Here is a 19,234-nt window from a genome sequence, read left to right as displayed (position 1 = left end):
TTTCCAAATTTGTTAAAGTATTGGAGAATATCTGATCACAACGCATCGCAGTGCGACACATTGTGAGCTAATTTTGAACAGACAGTACAAAGTACAAAATAAGATTTAAGGGGTTATGGATAATTTCTTATAAAAATCGGTCTGCCAAGTAACTAGTTGGTAACTAAAGCTTTCAAATAACTGTAGTAGAGTAAAAAGAAAAATTGCCTCTGAGATTTAGTGGAGTAGAAGTATCAAGTAAAGTCAAAGTACCTTCAAGTACTAAGTTACTAAATGTACATGGTTACTTTTACATGAGTTGACCTCTGTGCTTAAACAAAAGAAGAAGCGAGACTTTGTTGACTTTGTTTCTGTTCCTATCTGTGAGCTCAGTAATGATTTGAGGACCCAGGGAGACCAACAGCCGGGGGAAAGAACACTGAAGCCTTGTTTCTTTTTAAAGCTTCTGAGAGAATAGATGACGAGGAGTCTCAGGCAGTGGTTTTATTTAGAGATGCAATATGAATTAGTAACTCTGCAATCCCCACACTTGAAAGAGAAGGGAGCAAACAAGTCTCTGGTTGAACTTGCATCAATTAATTTTCAAACGTTGGCCCTCCAGAGTCTAGACAGTACAGAACAGAAATATACTTGGAACACTCGTCTCTCCGGAGGGTTTACTTTATTTGTCTGATTGTGCGCCACACATTTCACAACACACTTGAAATGATCCGAGACATCATGCTGTATTGTCTGTTTAATCTTTACTTCTTTTTCATCTGCAGCTGTTTGAGGTCCTGCACTTCCTAGCTGAGAATTTCATCTTCTCCTACATGGGCTTGGCGCTGTTTACCTTTCAGAATCACATTTTCAGCCCGATCTTCATCTTGGGGGCTTTTGTATCCTTCTAATGCACTAGAACACATTCTGTTTTTGATTTGAACCATATTCAACCAATGTAAAAACTTGTACTGTACTGGTAGTTTATTCCCCTTTAGTAGTCATATCGTTGATATATCAGTTTACATCGTGTTGACCTCCTGGACTGCAAGGTCCTCTTAACTCTTTATTCCCCTACATGAATCCTTGCTCTCTGTGACTAATAGTCAGGCTGGGAAATGTACAGAAATTGCATCAACACAGATATTTAGAACAAGAGTCTTCAATAGGGGGTCCGGCACCCATAGGGGGTCCTAGGGGGTCCTCCAAATCTTTGTGTGATAGAAACTTTTTCCTTCTTTGCTTGTACCCTAGTGTCCTTATTCTAAGAACTTTAGCCAAAAATAGCCAATCTACTTGTAGATCAGCTAATTTTGGCAAAGAGGTTTGGTGTAGAGGGGAAAAAGAACAGACTAAGTACAGAGTGAAAGGTCAACTTTATTAAGTATTGACGGCTCAAGTGGTTAAATATCTGAAAACATAAATTTACATGAATCCAAAATAACACTGATGATTGTGCTGTCAAACAATGAAACTATATGGAATCTATGAACGGGTTGTGGGGGTCCCTGCTTCATCTCTCTCTCAACTAAGTGGTCCTTGGCCTGAAAACGTTGAAGACCCCTGATTTAGAACCAATAAACCAAAAAGGGCTCTTGCGCACATAAACCCCAGAACGCTCCATGACGATGAGTTCCTCTCCTTGACTCGGCACCGCCTGACAGATTGCCATCTTTATTGGGAGAGCGTGCAACATCTACCCCCTGTCCTTCCTCCTCAACCTGGGCCGCAGGAACAAGATCAAAGGCAACTTCCAACACATGATGATGTTTGCAGGTACGAGGACAGAAGTATCCATTCACAGTCTGTTGTATTTATGTACTGTATCTATGAAAGGTTCCTCTCATCTGCTGTGTATAATGTTCTTGTCCTTTATCCTTGCTAGCAATGGCATTCTAACCCCCGATTTATATTTTGTACAGTTTGTAGCACCGAAAATAGCTGTTCTACAAGCTCCCAGCACCTCCCGCTGAGAGCTATTTTCGTGGCATGACAAAACGTTCAAATAAATATGTTTACTTTAAATAACCCTTCTTAATTAATAGCTGTCATTTGGCTGATCGACATCCATCCACCACGCCCCAAATATCTTCAAACTAACAAAAACTTGTCGCAAGAATTGTCTTTGTATCTTCATGAACCTCGGAGGATGGTCTTTCTTCTAGCAAACATAGTAACAAAAAATCTGCACCACAAATAACTGCTCTTAAAAGCATTTCTCATTTGCAAAAGTGATAATGTCTCAAACGACACAGGTTCATCCGCACACTTCTTTCCAAGATTAGCGCCACCATTAGGCCAACATTCTAATTTAATGGTCCATGAAACCTAACTGAGCCCAATGTCCAGTTTGGTGTAAGTAGCAGCACAGAAGGGTTGCTAGCTGGGCTTTTTAACTCTGATGCTGCCTCCTAAAAAGCAACACCCACCGTTTGTTGTTGCTACAAAATCTACTAGGCTAGAGTCCAAGCTGAGCTGTCTTCAACTGCAGCAGCAAAGCTACAAAACGACCAAATGTTGTTTAACTGTTTCCACTCACCTTCTCTCCACACAAGTCCTGCTTGTAATTGGGGAGGAGGGAGGGGGACTGATTATTTCCATCAGCTAGTTCTGTGCTTTATATCTTCCTGGATATTTCTCTTGCTTCTCGCTCATCAGACTCTTGACGTCAATGAGAGTGTTGATCAACACTTCGGCAACAGATGCTGTGTCGCTTTGTATCTTTTATATCTGCCTGTGTGAACACAGCCTTGTACATACCTGACAATATATTGTTGCTGCCGGGCAGAAAGCGCTTATCTCCATATTTAAATTTTCTCGCAAATGAATGCCCTCTTTGATCATACTACAGCGTACAGCATCACACAAAAGTATCAGCAGTAGCTAGGGCTGTCACAATTATTACATCATCGTCTAATCGCGATTATTTGACATAATCGGGATTATTTTTCATAATTGTCATAATCGTTTCCATGTTGAAAATTTTTCAGATATTTTTTTTTAGTAAAAAATTGTGGAAATAGCAGATCTACAAGCTCACAACGCGTCGCATCGCGACGCGTTGTGAGCTTGTAGATCGGCTATTTCCACTATCAATGTTCTTTTTTTAATTATAAAGTTGTCAATTTCTTTGTGTATTTTGGTTATGTTTCATATCTGCCACGTGCAACTTCAAAGCCTAAAAGCTTAAATCGTTAATCGCAATTATTTGAGTGACAATTAATCGTCATGTAAAATGTCATAATCGTGACAGCCTTAGCAGTAGCAGATCCACAGGCTGGAAAGCTTGTAGACCTGCTTTTGCTGTTTTTGAATTTGAATCCTGAAAAGTAACAGTTTTGGACATAATGAGGCTTGAGACGATAATTACTCTTTTCTTTTTTACTTGACTTGAGTGCTATTGTATTGCACATGTGTTATATCAAACCTGTGTGTGTATTTGACATTGTTTAGGGCTTCGCGGGGCGATGGCGTTCGCCCTGTCTATCCGGGACACAGCGACCTACGCCCGTCAGATGATGTTCACCACCACACTGCTCATCGTCTTCTCCACCGTCTGGGTGTTTGGGGGAGGAACCACGCCCATGCTGTCATGGCTCCACATCAGGTGACCTGTCCTCCTACTTTGCTAATGGCACGTTCGGTACGGTTCACCAGACTTGTTGATGCAACTTACGTCATAGAGAGAGAGAGAGAGAGAGAGAGAGAGAGACACACGGTGTGGACCTTTGAAAAGAAAACATTTTGAGGTGACGGTGTGGACCTTTGAAAAGAAAACATTTTGTTTGCGACAGTCAGGTCGCAAGTTACTATGAAAAGCTCCACCGGCTGTGTGTCTGTCTGTCAGTCAGTCAGTCTGTCTGTCTGTCCGTCCGTCAAGTCACATAATGTCACGTCACGTCACACTTTTGCCCCTACTCTTATCTCTGCAACCATTGGCCCTATTAATGCTAAACTTTGCACACACACTCCTTGGATGGCAAATCACAACCTCCGCCCCTGATTTCTCACTCTTCTCAAAAGACAAAGAAACACAATGCAGCTCAATTGTATGTAGTATGTAGGGGTCCAGGGTCATTGGCTCTCTCTCTCAGCTAAGGCAGTGGTTCTCAACCTGTGGGTCACTCTTCACATTTTTGGACACTGCTCATACAGATTTTGGCCTAAAATCACACAAAGCGGTGCACAGTATCTCTGAAGTCATGTCATCGACATGGGTCTGTCCCATTTCCCATATTCCCTCCTGATTGGCTATGACTGCCTTCTAAAGTCTGTGTATGCGACGTGGCGGTCGCTTATCTCCCAATTAGGGAGTCTTACTGTCTAAAATGTATGACTGAAAGAACATTTGTATTATTATTTTAGGAGCGTTTTATCTTTGACAGCAGAGCTGAGATAGGACAGGAAGAGGATGGCACTAAACACACCAGGACATCCTGTCTTACTATCCTTCTATAAAATGAACAGAAGTGTGTTTGTCTGTCTGTCCAATCCTCATCCATTTTCTCCTCTGTGGATTGACCAATCAATCTGAACTTACAAGTGGGCATAGACCATAGTAGAGTATATATAAAATAGAGAGCGGACGAGCCCCGCCCCCACTATCATTTCAATGCAAGTGCTCAGTGGCGTTTTGAAGCAACGGCTACGTGCTAGCATGTAGCTAATCCAGGTGCATTCTGGGGGAAATTGGAACCAGCGTGGTTCCAAAATGACGTCACGCTGCTCTCCTCTCCTGTCTGGAGTGGAGGGGGCGGGGCCAAAATGCGCTTTTAGGCTACAGTTCCAACTTTGGCCACCATCAGGGCTGCTTCAAATCTAGCCCTGGGTTCTGGGGGCTTGGCATAGACCAGTGCCATGTTTTAGGGCATTCACCAAATATTCGAAATTCGAATATTCGCTTTTTTCTTTTTTTTTCCCTCTTTTAAAAATATATAATTTATAAAGCTTGGCTAGATAGGAAATCATAAGAATGAGTTGTCAACGGTTCTCAACTAAACCTTTTTTAGGCCCGTGACCCCCAAAATAAACATATTTTAACTGGGGACCGCCACCCTGACAAGCACTTGGAATTGCAGGTATTACATTTAATGTGACTCGGTTCCGCAGATAAATATTGTGAACATAGCAGATCTACATGCCGATCTACACAGCCGATCTACTATTTTCACTATGTTCGTCTCTTGCTTACTAAATATTTGACAGTTTGGCCAGTCCTGTCGAATATTCGACTAATCGAATACTTTGAGGTCGAATAATTCGAATACTAAAAATCACTATTCGTGAATGCCCTAATATGTTTCACTATTCTTAAAGTTAACACTGTTTATTAACATTTTCACCATGGGCTCTGTAGTCGCGGCCCTATAGCCTGCATGGATGATGGGTGGCAATTCACCTACAGTACTTATGTTCTCATTAGAATGAATTAGATTTCTGGTGTCTGGCATCCAGGAGATGGGGCAAGAGATCTCCTCTGCTGTTTCCCACAGTATCCAATTATATTTGCTAATTGTCTCCCTCCATCTGTCACTATGGGAACTGCTTTGCCTTCTCCAGTCAGCGTTGCATGCATGGCAGCACTTGAAAGCGAGATCATTAAGCCAGAGGTGATACACCAGTTCATAGACGAGTCAGTCAACACTGCTGCTGCAGTAGTAGCTGTTTAACAAGATCATGTCCTTTTTGGGTGGAAAACAAAAGCCATTCTGAATCTGATTATAATGACCATGTGTATTCACTATCACTATTAATAGAAGTCATTAAAATGGTATGTACCTGCATGCAGAGTAGCCTTAACATAAAGCGGATTAGGGGCTCATAATGTGTATGACAGCCAGCTGGCCATGACAAAGAGCTCAGTTTAATATCCTCCATGTCGGGTGGAAAGCTTGTACGTCCAAAACAGACATAGCCACTTTAACTTTCACATAAAAAGATAGCAGATCTACAGCCCACGACATGTCACTTCTCAGCAGGTTGTGAGCTTGTTGATCGGTTATTTTAGCTACTTTTGTGTCTGACTCCCTGTCTTCAACAGGGAGTGAGGCACCCCTAGGGGGTCCTCAGATACTACAGGGGAGCTGCCAAATATTTGTGTGATGGGAACATTTTTATTTTATTTTTAGTCTCAAATGGTCTCAAATCTGCCAACAGACACTGATGAGACAATCGGCTAAATATGGCAAGTTAGCTTTGAAAACCTTATCAAGTTGCATGAAAGGCTTTCTCAAAAGACAAAGAAACACAATGCAGCTCAATTGTATGCAGTATGCATAGTATGTAGGGGTCCGGGTCGGGTCCAGGGTCATTGGCTCTCTCTCTCAGCTAAGGCAGTGGTTCTCAACCTGTGGGTCAGGACCCCAGGGGGGGATGATTAACTTAATGTGCAACATTGTTTTCTCACTCCGCAGTAGACAGGTGGCGCTAGAAGAGGGGCATGTGAGAAATGAGGGGTGGAGGTTGTGGTTTTGCAGCCAAGGAGTGTGTGTGCAAAGTTTGGCATGGATAGGAGCAACGGTGGCGGAGATATGAGTGGGGGAAAAGTGTGACGTGATGGACTGACGGACTGACTGACTGACTGACTGACTGACTGACTGACTGACTGACTGACTGACTGACTGACAGACAGCCGATGGAGGTTTTGAGAGTAACTGCGATCTGACGGTCGCAATGACAAAAAAATAACGTTGGCCAAATTGTCAAATATTAGACGCAGAAATTGTGAAAATAGCCAATCTACATGCTCACAATGCCTCGCGTTGTGAGGCGTTGTGAGGATGTAGAACGGATATTTTCACAACAGAACCACTGATCTAAGGGATCCTTGGCCTGAAAAACTTTGGAAGACCTCTGAAGCAGGGCATTAAATTACGAAAAAACCATAAAGAAGCTGAACAATTTGGCGAGGTTTTTGCCTGACAACACCGATACGAGTAACGCTATCTCAGCGTGAACAGCAGTCTGTCTAGTGTCTGCCCTTTGAGAGGGTTGCCAATCTCCCTGTGAGCCTGTCGTCATGGCAACGAGACTGTGTGGGGCGTGGCACTCGGATGTCAAGTCGTGTTCATCAGTAATGCTGATGAAATCCTTGGTGTGAATTGCAATATCATAATTTCTGACATTTTATGTTCATGTGTGAGCTTGGAGGTCGGCTATTTTCGGTACTTGATGCCACACTAAACTAAGCATAAAAAGGGCAATACTAGAGATGTGGTGTACGGCATGGATTTCTACACAGAGAGGACAATTCTTTCAACATAAGATGATGCGTTCAAGTTTAGGAGAGTTTGGACAAGGCAATTCTCTTGAATGCTGCCTTCAGGTATGGCATGGAAAGAGAGCATTTGCATTTCTTTCGCCATAGTAAAAATCAAACCTCGGTTCGAAGTGAAGCGGTGAACTTTTAGAGTTATGAACTCTGGAACACATAGATACATTCTTTATTCTGAATGAATGAATGAATGTTTTTATCTGGAGGGCCGAATTGTCATGTGAAGCTTGACCAATCCTCAAAGTATCCAATCATCAGACCGGGACGGACACTACACACATATTCTGGACGTACGGGACAGATAAAACCTGTTCATTCTGGACTGAAATGACCATATATGGACATGAGGTGACACACATTTTGTTTTGCCTGAACAACAGCGCCCCTCCCTTAACATGTGTGGTCATAAAAGGTACTGCAGGCCTGCAGGCTACATACAGACACACACGCACACACACACGCATACACACACGGCCACGTATAGGAGACGGTGTAACCACCGCTCAAAAACATACAGTAAGTAGGTAAATACAAAGAAAGGGGAGGGTAGGGCTGGGCTATGTTTGTTTTTACCAGTTGCGAACGGCTGCTGCCTGCAAGTGGTTTTTCAGGGCGATCTTAAAGGATGCTAGTGATCCACACTCAAGATCACTAGCATGGAGAAGGCACTTTTTATATATATTTGTTTATTGAGGTTCTGTTACAGTAGCTTACGGTAGATACATTAGTACACTATATGTGGAACCCCCTTTTTTAATATAACATTGTAAACCACACAACAAGACAATAGCAAGTACTGAAAAAGACATTACAATTAAAATACAATAAAGGACAGACAAAAAACAATAAACACGCCACCGGTTTGACATGATGGATATTGTAGGTAACCAGAGTCATTTTTAGGGTACACCGAAGCTCAGCCCTAAGGGGTCCACTGCTTGTAAGACTGGCTGCCATACCCTTATAAACACTTCCAAGTTATCACGAAGAGTATAAGTCCGTTTTTCCAACGGTATCACACCCAACACCTCTCTATACCAATCGTCCAGTGTACGAGTGTCTTCATGTATCCAAAGTTTGAGAATAGCCTTTCTTGCCAAATAGAGCGAGAGGGCACTTTTTAACAGACGGATAAAAGGGCAGGGGCTCAAGCCCCCTTTCATGTCTATGTGTGTACGTGCCTGATTTGCAGGCGCTGCTGTTCAGTGTTTTCTTTTTGATACGTCTCTTGTCGGGAGCAAGCCTGTCCCCACGTATTGTCAGCCCTGCGCTGTCTGCCAGCGCAGGTAAACAGTGGGCTCCGCCCGCCGGCTTCGTGCTGCACTACAGCAGGCTATCACACTGCTGCAGGGAAGAGCTTGTTAATCCCCATAAGACCCAAATCCTCCCAAATTTGTGATGGGGAGGGGAATTCTGCAGGGGGAAAAAGGGGGGGGACAAAGCCATAAAAAGATTACATTCCAAGCTTTGTGTCCTCATTTTTACGGCCACGATAGTTTGTGTGTCTGTGTAAATATGACTTCTGTATTTCCATTGGCGTTGTGAGAGTGCCACAGTCCTCCAGCTGTTCCAACTCATCCCAGAACATCTGCAGAGTGTGTCCCTGCTAGAGCCAAGGCTCAGTGCACGTCCCCTAAACAGAGCGTCGAGGCCTGTACCGATTACTGTTTGTAACTGTGGAGTGGCCTTCCTGAACCGATTAATCTGCTAACACTCTTCACTCCACCATTAAATCTACCCTTTACCCCCTCCCTACAATGAGGTATGCACCCTTTGGGCGCCACTATAACCTCAACAGACGTTATAGGTTTGGTGTGGACTCTGCCATCCACTTTCACTTTCATGCAATTTCAAGAACTATATATTTAATAGTTGTAGTGCTTTGTGTGAGCGGCCTACAAAGGCTTTGCTTTGGTCCATAACCATTTCTGTTGGATAATTCTGTCTGGTTGTTCGTTCGAAATGTGTCTCACATGAGTTGGGTTAAAAGGAGAGCTGTTTGGCTTTGTTATTTGGTAAAAGAAAAAAAGAAATGAATTTTGCACTTAGGGCTGCCTACTAGTGTACACTAAGTCGTGTAATCTCCATCTGCAGCCTGTCGTGGATGACAGTTGAGCCTGCACAGCCAAAGCTCTGTTTTGCATGGCGACGCACGCAATCTTATTGTAACAACCGCTGTCTGTATGAGAAGCTACTTCTAGTGAGGATGAAATCCACTGTGGTTTTTGTAGTCCTCTGCCACTGTGTAAGCTAGAGTAGACCTTAAAGGACAACTCCGCCCTAAATCACTTCTAGGTCTATTAGGCAGAAATGCCCCTGTTGTCCAGTTTCCACAGCAGAACCCAGCACCTCTCATAGCATAGAGTGGAAGCTATAAGCCTATCGCTTTTACACAATTTGTTGAGGTCAAAAGTGTTTTTATTTTTCATGAATGTGTTACTAGTTGTCATTACAAACATATCCATGCCTTGGTTGTCCCACAAAAGCCATCACACTCTGCCAAACAGATGTTATGCTTTTATGTGTTTTTGTGTTAAGTCCCAGAAAAGAAAGGTGCCCAGTGATTGGCCAGTACAGTCACTTTGATTGGCAGTTGTGCCGAATGCTCACCCCAAAACATGATTTATGAGATTTTGGTGGCTTGTGTGGGACAACCTCATAGTAACACGTTCATGAAAAAAAGAAATCACTTTTTACCGTAACAAATAGTGTAAAAGCGATAGAAGGCTCCACTCTATGCTATAAGAGCTGCTGGGTTCTGCTGGGGAAACTGGACAACAGAGGCATTTGTGCCTAATAGTAATAGACCCCATGGACAGTATTTTTGGATCAATATAAGTAGGAAAATGAGCCTAGAAGTGATTTAGGGTGGAGTTGTCCTTTAACCCATGTGGACCTGTTGTAACCTGTGAGTTATACCTTTAAGACCGAGAGTACTTCTCTGTCATTCTACCTATAATGACTCTGCTCGAGTCGACTGGTTTGATTGATTGACAAGATTGTTTAGCTATGCTAAAAGGATGACTTTGGGGCTCGTTTCCATTGTGGTCCGTGGTACTCAATTCATCGGTTCGTCCACTTTGTGCTGCCTGTATCCACTGAGAGTACTTCTTTCTCACATGACAGCGTTGGGGACGACACGGCAGGACGGCCAGAGGCGGTACATCAGGTGCTGTATGTGTGAACGTTGTGGGCTCAACTCTTTGTGTGCTGTGTGTGGTGGCGGCGGGGGGAAGACTGTGGTTGCTGTGTGGTGTCGCTCTCACTGCTTCTCAGCTGGCCTGCATGGCTGCGTCTCTGGTGTTGGATAAACGGGGCAGCTTGTGCTCATAATGGGGAAATGGTTTCCGGTGGTCTCGGCAAAGATGTGTATTTCATGTTTCAAAATGAAATGCCGTATTTCCCAAACTGTCTTGTCTACGGAATCTCTGCGAAACACTGCTCTTTGCTCAGCAGCATCGAATGCTGGACCTTCATCAAAGGTTTATGACGCTTAGGGCTGTCACAATTATTACATAATTGTCTAATCGTGATTATTTTACATAATCGTGATTATTTTTCATAATCGTCACAATCGACATAATAATGTCAAAAATAGTGGAAATAGCAGATCTACAAGCTCACAACGCGTCGCGATGTTCTTTTTTAAATAGTAAGTTGTCAAATATGTCCGTAATTTCTTTGTATATTTAGCTTATGTGTCATATCTACCATGTGTAACTTCAAAGCCTAAAAGCCAAACAGAAATGTAATTATCAACGTCAAAAACACAATTAAATCGTTAATCGCCAATTATTTGAGTGACAATTAATCGTCATATAAAATGTCACATCGTGACAGCCCTAATGACACTCTGTGTGCAGGATTTCTCATCATACTGTCCAACGCACTGGCATCTGAGCAATGTGGATGTGCTAATATTTCCTTTGCAAAGACAAATAGTTATTCTTTTTTGAGTAAAGTCTGAAAGTGTGTCTAATGGGTTTTATAAATATTGAGCCAACGAAAAGTATTAACAATATTATACCCATGCCTATTCCGGTCCCCACCTCCACATTCAACTCACGGAAAGTATTAACAAGAATAAATAATAACTACATTGTACTACTAGATGTACAATATAGTTATTTACATTATTTGCAAGTATGGATGCCTCTTCGAGCGTCTCCCTGGGGAGGTCCTCGCTGCACGTCCCACTGGAGCTGGCAGACCAAGGACCAGATGGAGGGATTATCTCCACACACTGGCCTGGGTACGCTTCAGATCCCCTTGGACAGGGGTTCCCAAACTTTTTTGTCTCAGGGCACCCCATACATTTTTTTTAATCCTAGGCACCCCTACATTTTAATTTTCAGTCCCAGCACCTTATATTTATAGCATACCGTCGTTGTCGGGTGGAAACCTTGTATGTCCAAAACCGTTTGTTTTGTATTTATCATCTATAAAATGTACTAAACTAGTGAAAACAGCAGATCTGCAAGCACACAACGCCTCGCATCGCGAGTGCTTGTAGATCTGCTGTTTTCACTAGTTTTGCGCGACAGTCTTGTATGCTGAAGCAGGGCCATGCTTTACCAAAAGACGTACACATTTGAAACTTGGAGATACGAGGTTTCTGCCGGACAGTGACGATATTTTAGTGATTATGTTACGAGGAAAACGTTGAGATAATAGCCATTTTGGTTAGAACTGAAAATACGTTTGTACTTCAAGTTTAAAATGATACTAAATATTTTTTCAAGTGTCCAAATAAATTCCAAATATTATCAAATGATCTCGCGGCACCCCTGGACTGGTTTTTAGTTTTTAGCGTTGCTCTGGAAAGGGAAGACTGGAAATACTGTTACCCCCACGACCCGATTCCAGATAAGCGGTTGAAGATGGATGGATGGATGGATAACTAACTATATAGGAATCCACTGAAAATTCTCCATTTCCCGAGAAGTAACGGGTTTGGACGTGCCAAGGTTTACGTCTCACATAGACGATATCACATGAACAGTGATGTTACTAGGTTTTCAATGTAATGGGTCCCGGGACCCACAGGTGGTCATTCAAATGGGTCCCAGAAAAGTTTTATGAGTCCTCAATACAATGTTTTCGAGAGCTGTGAGCTTGTAGATCGGCTATTTTCAAAATGTTTGCCTATTTCTTATATTTATTTTACAATTTGGCTAATGTTTGATCTTAGAACTACTAAAACTACTAAAACACTAGTCCTTACCCGTTCAAAGATATGAGCTCTGAAATGATGTGCAGTGTGTGGATTATGGGATGTGCACTGTGCATACAGTATATGAGGGATGGAAAGTAACTTTAACTGGTGCTTGCATGATAATATGTAGGAGCATCAATGTAAGAAATACCCGTTTCGTTTAATGGCTACAGAGACACTGTGTACCGATCTGCATGATTTTTGGACAAAATCTGTTACAGGGCCAGACAACAGACCCCCCCCCCCCCCCCTGCCCACCCGCACGCACGCACGCACACACACACACACACACACACACACACACACACACACACACACACACACACACAGAGCTGGTTAAACATGTTGCCTCATGCTAGACACACACACACACACACACACACACACACACACACACACACACACACACACACACACACACACACACACAGCTGGTTAAACATGTTGCCTCATGCTAGATGCAGAATAGATATGCCTCAAGCTAGATGCAGAACCACACACACACACACACACACACACACACACACACACACACACACACACACACACACACACACACACACACACACACAGAGCTGGTTAAACATGTTGCCTCATGCTAGATGCAGAATAGATATGCCTCAAGCTAGATGCAGAATAGATATAGATACACCATAAAAATGCTAATATACAGCATATGATTTGTGAAAGTGACAAACGGGCTTCACAGTTATGTTAGGTGTGTTCATATGCTAATGGTGATGCGATTTCAGATCAATTGCTCCAGCCACTGAGGAGAAACGCTGTGACAGACACTCACTCAGACACTCACTCAGACAGACACTCAGACAGACAGACATTTGGAAAATTATATGTTTGATGTGCCCCTAATGAATTTGGGCACGCAAAATGGCGTCTGACGTCGGTGGAATCAAAACATTGACGTTTCTATCGCCTGTTTAAGACTTTCTACGTGGATTTTATTTGTATTAACGTAGGGTAAAGTAGGATGCTTTCACCCATGAACAATGGTGGTGTCTGTGGAATTTTAAAATGTTTTTCTTTTACCGCGACCCGGTAAATTATTTTAACATGGACTCCAATGGAGGCGCATCCCCGGGACCCCAGAACCATGACATGAATGAGTCCCTGGGCGACTTGAATGAGTTTTTGATGCGGGATGCGCACGTAATGACATCACTGCATGAATATTCTTTGTTTACAACAGACATATAACTCAAAGTTGTAACACTCTCTCTCCATAGCTCTGGTTCTGTCCAGGTACAGTAGTAGCAGGGACGTGCTGGCCATTGGGAAAAGCGGGAAAACTCCCGAACGGCCGGTTCATTCCTGCCCGGTCCAGGCTGGCCATTAGGAAAAAATATTAAAAATAAAATGTCGGCCTTCGTTCCATTTTGGGGGCTGGGCGGCCAACAAAGTAAATTGTCACTGCTTCATCATACAAGGCCGTTGCACAAAAGTAGTGAAAACAGCAGATCTACAAGCGTTGTGTGCTTGTAGATCGGCTGTTTTCACTAGTTTAAATCACTTTTAAAATGATAAATACAAAACAAACGGTTTTGGACATACAAGGTTTCCAGGGCCTCTCCAACTCTTTTTCCCGGGCTGAATCAGGGGCCCAGCACGTCCCTGGTAGACTGTGTGGAAGTGTGTGGACTAGTTAGCATAACACATTGGAGTCCTCCTTCAAGCCGCCTGGTGGCCGAGTGGGGGCCGGTGTGGAGGATTGGTGTGACAGCCCAGGCTGTCACTCCTTTTGTGTTTGTTTGGGGGACTGTGCTGTCGCTCTGGTTTTCACACAGTGGTGCGAGGAACAAATCTCACACTGTGTGCTGGGAAGGCGTGCTCAACACCGCAGTGTGAACCAACGCAGTTGAAAGGCACAGGCAGGAGGCAGGAGCGGTGAGGTGATACAGGGACGTGCTGGCCATTGGGAACGGCCGGCTATTAGGAAAAAATTTAAAATAAAATGTCGGCCTTCGTTCTATTTTGAGGGCTGGGCGGCCAACAAAGTAAATCGTCACTGTCGGGCAGAAACCTTGTATCTCCAAGTTTCAAATGTATAAATCTTTTCGCAAAGCAAAGCCCTGCTTCATCATACAAGGCCGTTGCACAAAAGTAGTGAAAACAGCAGATCTACAAGCACACAACGCCTCGCGGTGCGAGGTGTTGTGTGCTTGAATCAATTTTAAAATTATAAATACAAAACAAACGGTTTTGGACATACAAGGTTTCCACCCGACAACGAAGAAATATAACTCGTCACTTGTCATGTCTAATGTCACTTGTCATGATCTGAAATGGCAAATCTTTGAGTAGCAGCAGTGCTATAGAACGAGATCTCTCTCTGTGATCTCTGCCTCTCCAACTCTTTTTCCCGGGCTGAATCAGGGGCCCAGCACGTCCCTGAGGTGATATTAAGCATGCAAGGAAAAGAAGAAAACAAGAAAAAAATCTGTGAGCTCATTCATGATACTTTCGTAGAGATAGAGAGATTATCTTAAAGGGATATTTCACTTTCAAAAAAACCTTTGGTCATTTTAATCGTTTAATCAGGCTTTTATGAACACCCTGAACAGTTTTTAATTAGCTTGATTCAATATTTAGGAGGGCCCCATACACACCCATTGTAACTTCAAACTCCATTTTAACCATGATAGATTCCTTAAAAACAACCATTATTTTTTCTGGTGACTCATACTGTCCTCCTAATACGTGAGCAGGTGGTGCTTTTTTATAACGTTTTTCATTTATTTTTAATATTTTGTATTGTATTTAATTTTTTTCAATTTTCCAAATAATTATTAACTCTTTGAGTGCCACCCCGTTCACCACTAGAGGGCGCCCAGTGGCCATAGAAAATCCCATAGAGATATGCTGGTATATGCAGAAGCCCTGCAGCCATGACTTGCCTGAACACTTTCCTTTGTGCATGTACAGGAAGAGGATGAAGTTAGCTTGAAGTTAGCTATTGGTTACCAAGCATTTTAGAAGCCTTATTTTCGTCAACTTAGCCATGATTAAACCTTGCACACCTCATGCATGGGAAAAAAACAGAGAAGAATGAGCTCTAAAAAATCCAATGCAATCCTGGATTGCATTGAAGTGGATTTGTGCAGTTTGTTCACAGCTTTCAAACAAAAAAATCCGATTGGAAATCCGTTCAGGCATTCTTGAGATAATCGCCATTATGTTTTACATGTTATGTAAACAAACATGGCTGCCCTGTATGTTAGATGGGGTTGTATGGGGGTGGAACATGCAAAATCGCGATTGAAATCATGTTCACTAGATTTGATGGGGTCCAAAAAAAAAAGAAAAAAAAAAAAAAAAAAAAAGAATTTAATATCCCGAACATGTTCGGGATAGGCACTCTGGTATGCGATAATATATCCCGAACATATTCGGGATAGGCACTCAATGAGTTAAGAATAAATGAAAAAAGTTATAAAAAAAAAAGCACGGCCTGCTCACATATTAGGAGGGTAGTATGAGTCACCAGAAAAATAATGGGTGTTTTTGATTAATTTATCAAGGTTAAAATGGAGATTGAAGTTAAAATGGGTGTGTATGAGAGAGGCCCTGGAGGAGGAGAGCCTGGTAACATTTACATCAAATATCTAAATATTGAATGAAGCAAATTCAAAACTGTTCAGGGTGTTCATAAAAAGCTTTAAACCTTTAAGGCTAAATATTTACCATAACAATCCATTTTTGCACTCTTTGAGTTGAGCTAATAACACTCAGGATGTTTCTGTGCACAACATGCGCTTAGGCTCTCTTGTGGGATCTATTAACCCAGTATTTTTTTGGAATCCACGATTGCATTCACCACGGCTTCGTAACTCGCACGGCGCTCCGCCGGCCGCGCAGCCCTGGCCGGCTCTTCGCGGGCACTCGCGCCTGCGGTGCTCGGGCGCGAAGAGCAGGACCAAGGTCCGCTGGCCTTCGCGCCGCTTGCAATGTCGTGGACAATAACTGTGACATATAATAACTGTGACATATAACTATTGTATTGCTCAAAATTCTTTATTCATCACTACGGTAGGAGACCCAGGCGCCGCTTGCAATGTGATTAGTTTGCCTTATCAGCGTTTGTTTGCCTTATCGGCGTTTGCCTTAGCAGGATTTCCCTGTTTTTTTCAGTGGGGGCTTGAAGGGGTTCCAGGGGGTCCCTGGCCAAATTAATGGTAGTTCAGATTCAAATGGAAACTTACAGATTTGTAACCGTACAAATGGAACCAAATGGATCCTTACGTGTCCATTTGGTTCCATTTGTACACTGTCAGAGTTATGGGGTCCGTGGCCTAATGTATATGAAATTAGCGTGTTGACTGCTTGTAGATCTGCTATTTTTGAAGATATTTAAAAAATCTTTTAGGTGATTTGAAAGTTTTCTGGCCTATAATGACTAGGGCATTCACGAATAGTGATTTTTAGTATTCTAATTATCCGGCCTCAAAGTATTCGAATAGTCGAATATTCGACAGGACTGGCCAAACTGTCAAATATTAAGTAAGCAAGAGGCGAACATTGTGAAAATCGCTGATCTACATGCTCACAACGCCTCGCGTTGCGAGCATGTAGATCTGCTATTTTCACAATATTTATCTGTGGAACCGAGTCACATTAAATGTAATACCTACAATTCAAAGTGCTTGTCAGGGTGGGGGTCCCAAGTTCAAATATGTTTATTTTGGGGGTCACAGCCTAAAAAGGTTTGAGAACCCCTGGTATAGAGCATTTACAAATTCATCCACCAGAGCCATTGACAACTCATTCTTATGACTTCCTATCTAGCCACGCTTTATAAACTATGTCTTTTTTTTTAAGAGAAAACAATACAAATAAAATAAAAGTGAATATTCGACTTCGGTGAACAACGTCGAATAGTGACATTGATATTTGAATATTTGGTGAATGCCCTAATAATGACATGCCCCCAAATACGGACCAGTGGTTTGAACGTGGTTAATACTACAGTCTTTTATTTGTGAGTAAACTTAAGCTTAAGTTCCACCCCAGGCTCCCAATCAGTGATGTGTCTCTCTCCCTGCAGTCTGTCGTGCCTTGAGCCTTAAATCTTGGCTCGTTCCTTCCAAATCCTTCCTGAGCACACATCCCCCCCCAGGCCCCAGCATGCTTTGCAACGTCTTTGTTTTCCCAGGTCGCTGACCTCCCGAGCTACACCCCCCCCCCTGAGGTTCTGTGAAGGGGGCCCCACACTTCCCTTTCTCTCCCCCTCTTCTGTAACCTCTGCAAGGCATGCAGAGGAATCTTTTGGTGGAGGCCTTCTTACAGCTCCTCAGTGTCTCTAATAAGCAGTGGTGGAAAGTACCTTTACTCAAATACTGTGCCTAAAGTGCAACCTTTATTTGACTGTTTAAAAATGTTCAGGACTTTTATACGCTTCTCCTTCTCAGAGGCATCCCACTATTTGGGGGTAAAAATAATTGAAAACTTAAGTTACTAGTTACTTTGCAGGTTTAGATTACCATTAGTAATTTCTATTATTAACGTACATGATCTCTTAAGCCCCATTTCATACAATTTAGTTTTACTATTATGCTGTATATATATGATGTATATTTTGATGCTTAAGGTGTGTGTGTGTGTGTGTGTGTGTGTGTGTGTGTGTGTGTGTGTGTGTGTGTGTGTGTGTGTGTGTGTGTGTGTGTGTGTGTGTGTGTGTGTGTGTGGGTGTGGGCGCGTGCGTGTGTGTGTGTGTGTGTGTGTGTGTGTGTGTCATTCATCTTTACAAAGAGGCTCTTTCAGTTTTTTTTTGTGGCTTATCCATTCAGAAGTGATAGTTTAACTGTATGAGCACACAGACTAGAGATAACTGTAAACAACATGCATGTTGTACCAGTTAACACAGGTTCGGCAATAGGGATGGAGCTTGTTAATTTCTATTGATAATGAGCACCTTATCGATCCTGCTTATTGAGCCGGGCTTTTATCGAGCCCACTATTGAGCGTTTTCTAATACCTTGTGGAAAGACATGAGCAGGCCTGGAATGTTGTCATTTTAGGGGCAAGGCCACTTGGCCTTTGGTGTTGTACTTTTTTTGAGGGCAGGAAGGCCATCAAATAAAACATGATTTTAGTCCATTGAAAGAATTTGTTGAATTTAAGGGTTAGGGATGATAACCTAATTTGCAGTGAAATAGATAAATTATGGTATTTACAATCTGATTGAAGCTCAGCCCTGCACCAATCAAAGTCACTGGATTGGATTAAAGATGGGGACTCTGGGGAAAGACAAGATATTGACAAGACGGAGACAGAGGAGAAAGGGCTACAGTCAGCTGGGGCATTAAGGCCACTGTGGCCTCAGGTCATGCCATTGGTTTGAGGGGCACAAGGCCAAACTGAGGGGCAACGACGACCATGGCCTTCAAGGCCTCCATGAAATTCCTGCCCTGGACGTGACAATTGATGACAATTGACAAAAGTAACAAATATTATCATTAAAACAATCATTCATTAGTGTGCATACGTGTTAAATGGCTTTATATTATGAATAGTAGATCATTTCTTGATCGCCTCTTGTCTTGATTGTTTAAACATGATGTCATGGGCCACAATGCTCGATAACAAGCTTGATAAGCCCAAAGCTTATTGATACCGGGTACTCAATACATTTGTTATCGAGTAAATACCTTAACCCTAACCCCAAGTCAAATATCTTTCAAAAGAACATCAGAAATGTAAAATTAAAAAGTAAAAAAAAAGAACTTTTAAGGAGTAGTGAAATTAGATCTACA

General features: G+C 42.6%; 1 protein-coding gene across 1 annotated transcript in view; it reads left to right on the top strand.

Moving 5' to 3' along the window:
• slc9a7 (solute carrier family 9 member 7) overlaps positions 1-19,234 on the top strand; it is a 71,475-nt gene that overhangs the window by 28,768 nt on the left and 23,473 nt on the right. The window contains exons 10-12 of the mRNA XM_080733812.1: positions 765-878; positions 1,644-1,755; positions 3,433-3,586. Coding sequence (XP_080589938.1) covers positions 765-878; positions 1,644-1,755; positions 3,433-3,586 — 380 coding nt within the window. The remainder of the gene's footprint in view (positions 1-764; positions 879-1,643; positions 1,756-3,432; positions 3,587-19,234) is intronic.

This window comes from Nannobrachium achirus (assembly GCF_963921795.1).
Source record: "Nannobrachium achirus genome assembly, chromosome: 1".
NCBI classification, from domain to species: Eukaryota; Metazoa; Chordata; class Actinopteri; order Myctophiformes; family Myctophidae; genus Nannobrachium; species Nannobrachium achirus.
Note: the sequence above shows the minus strand (reverse complement) of the source record. Positions and strands in the feature narration are given on the sequence as shown.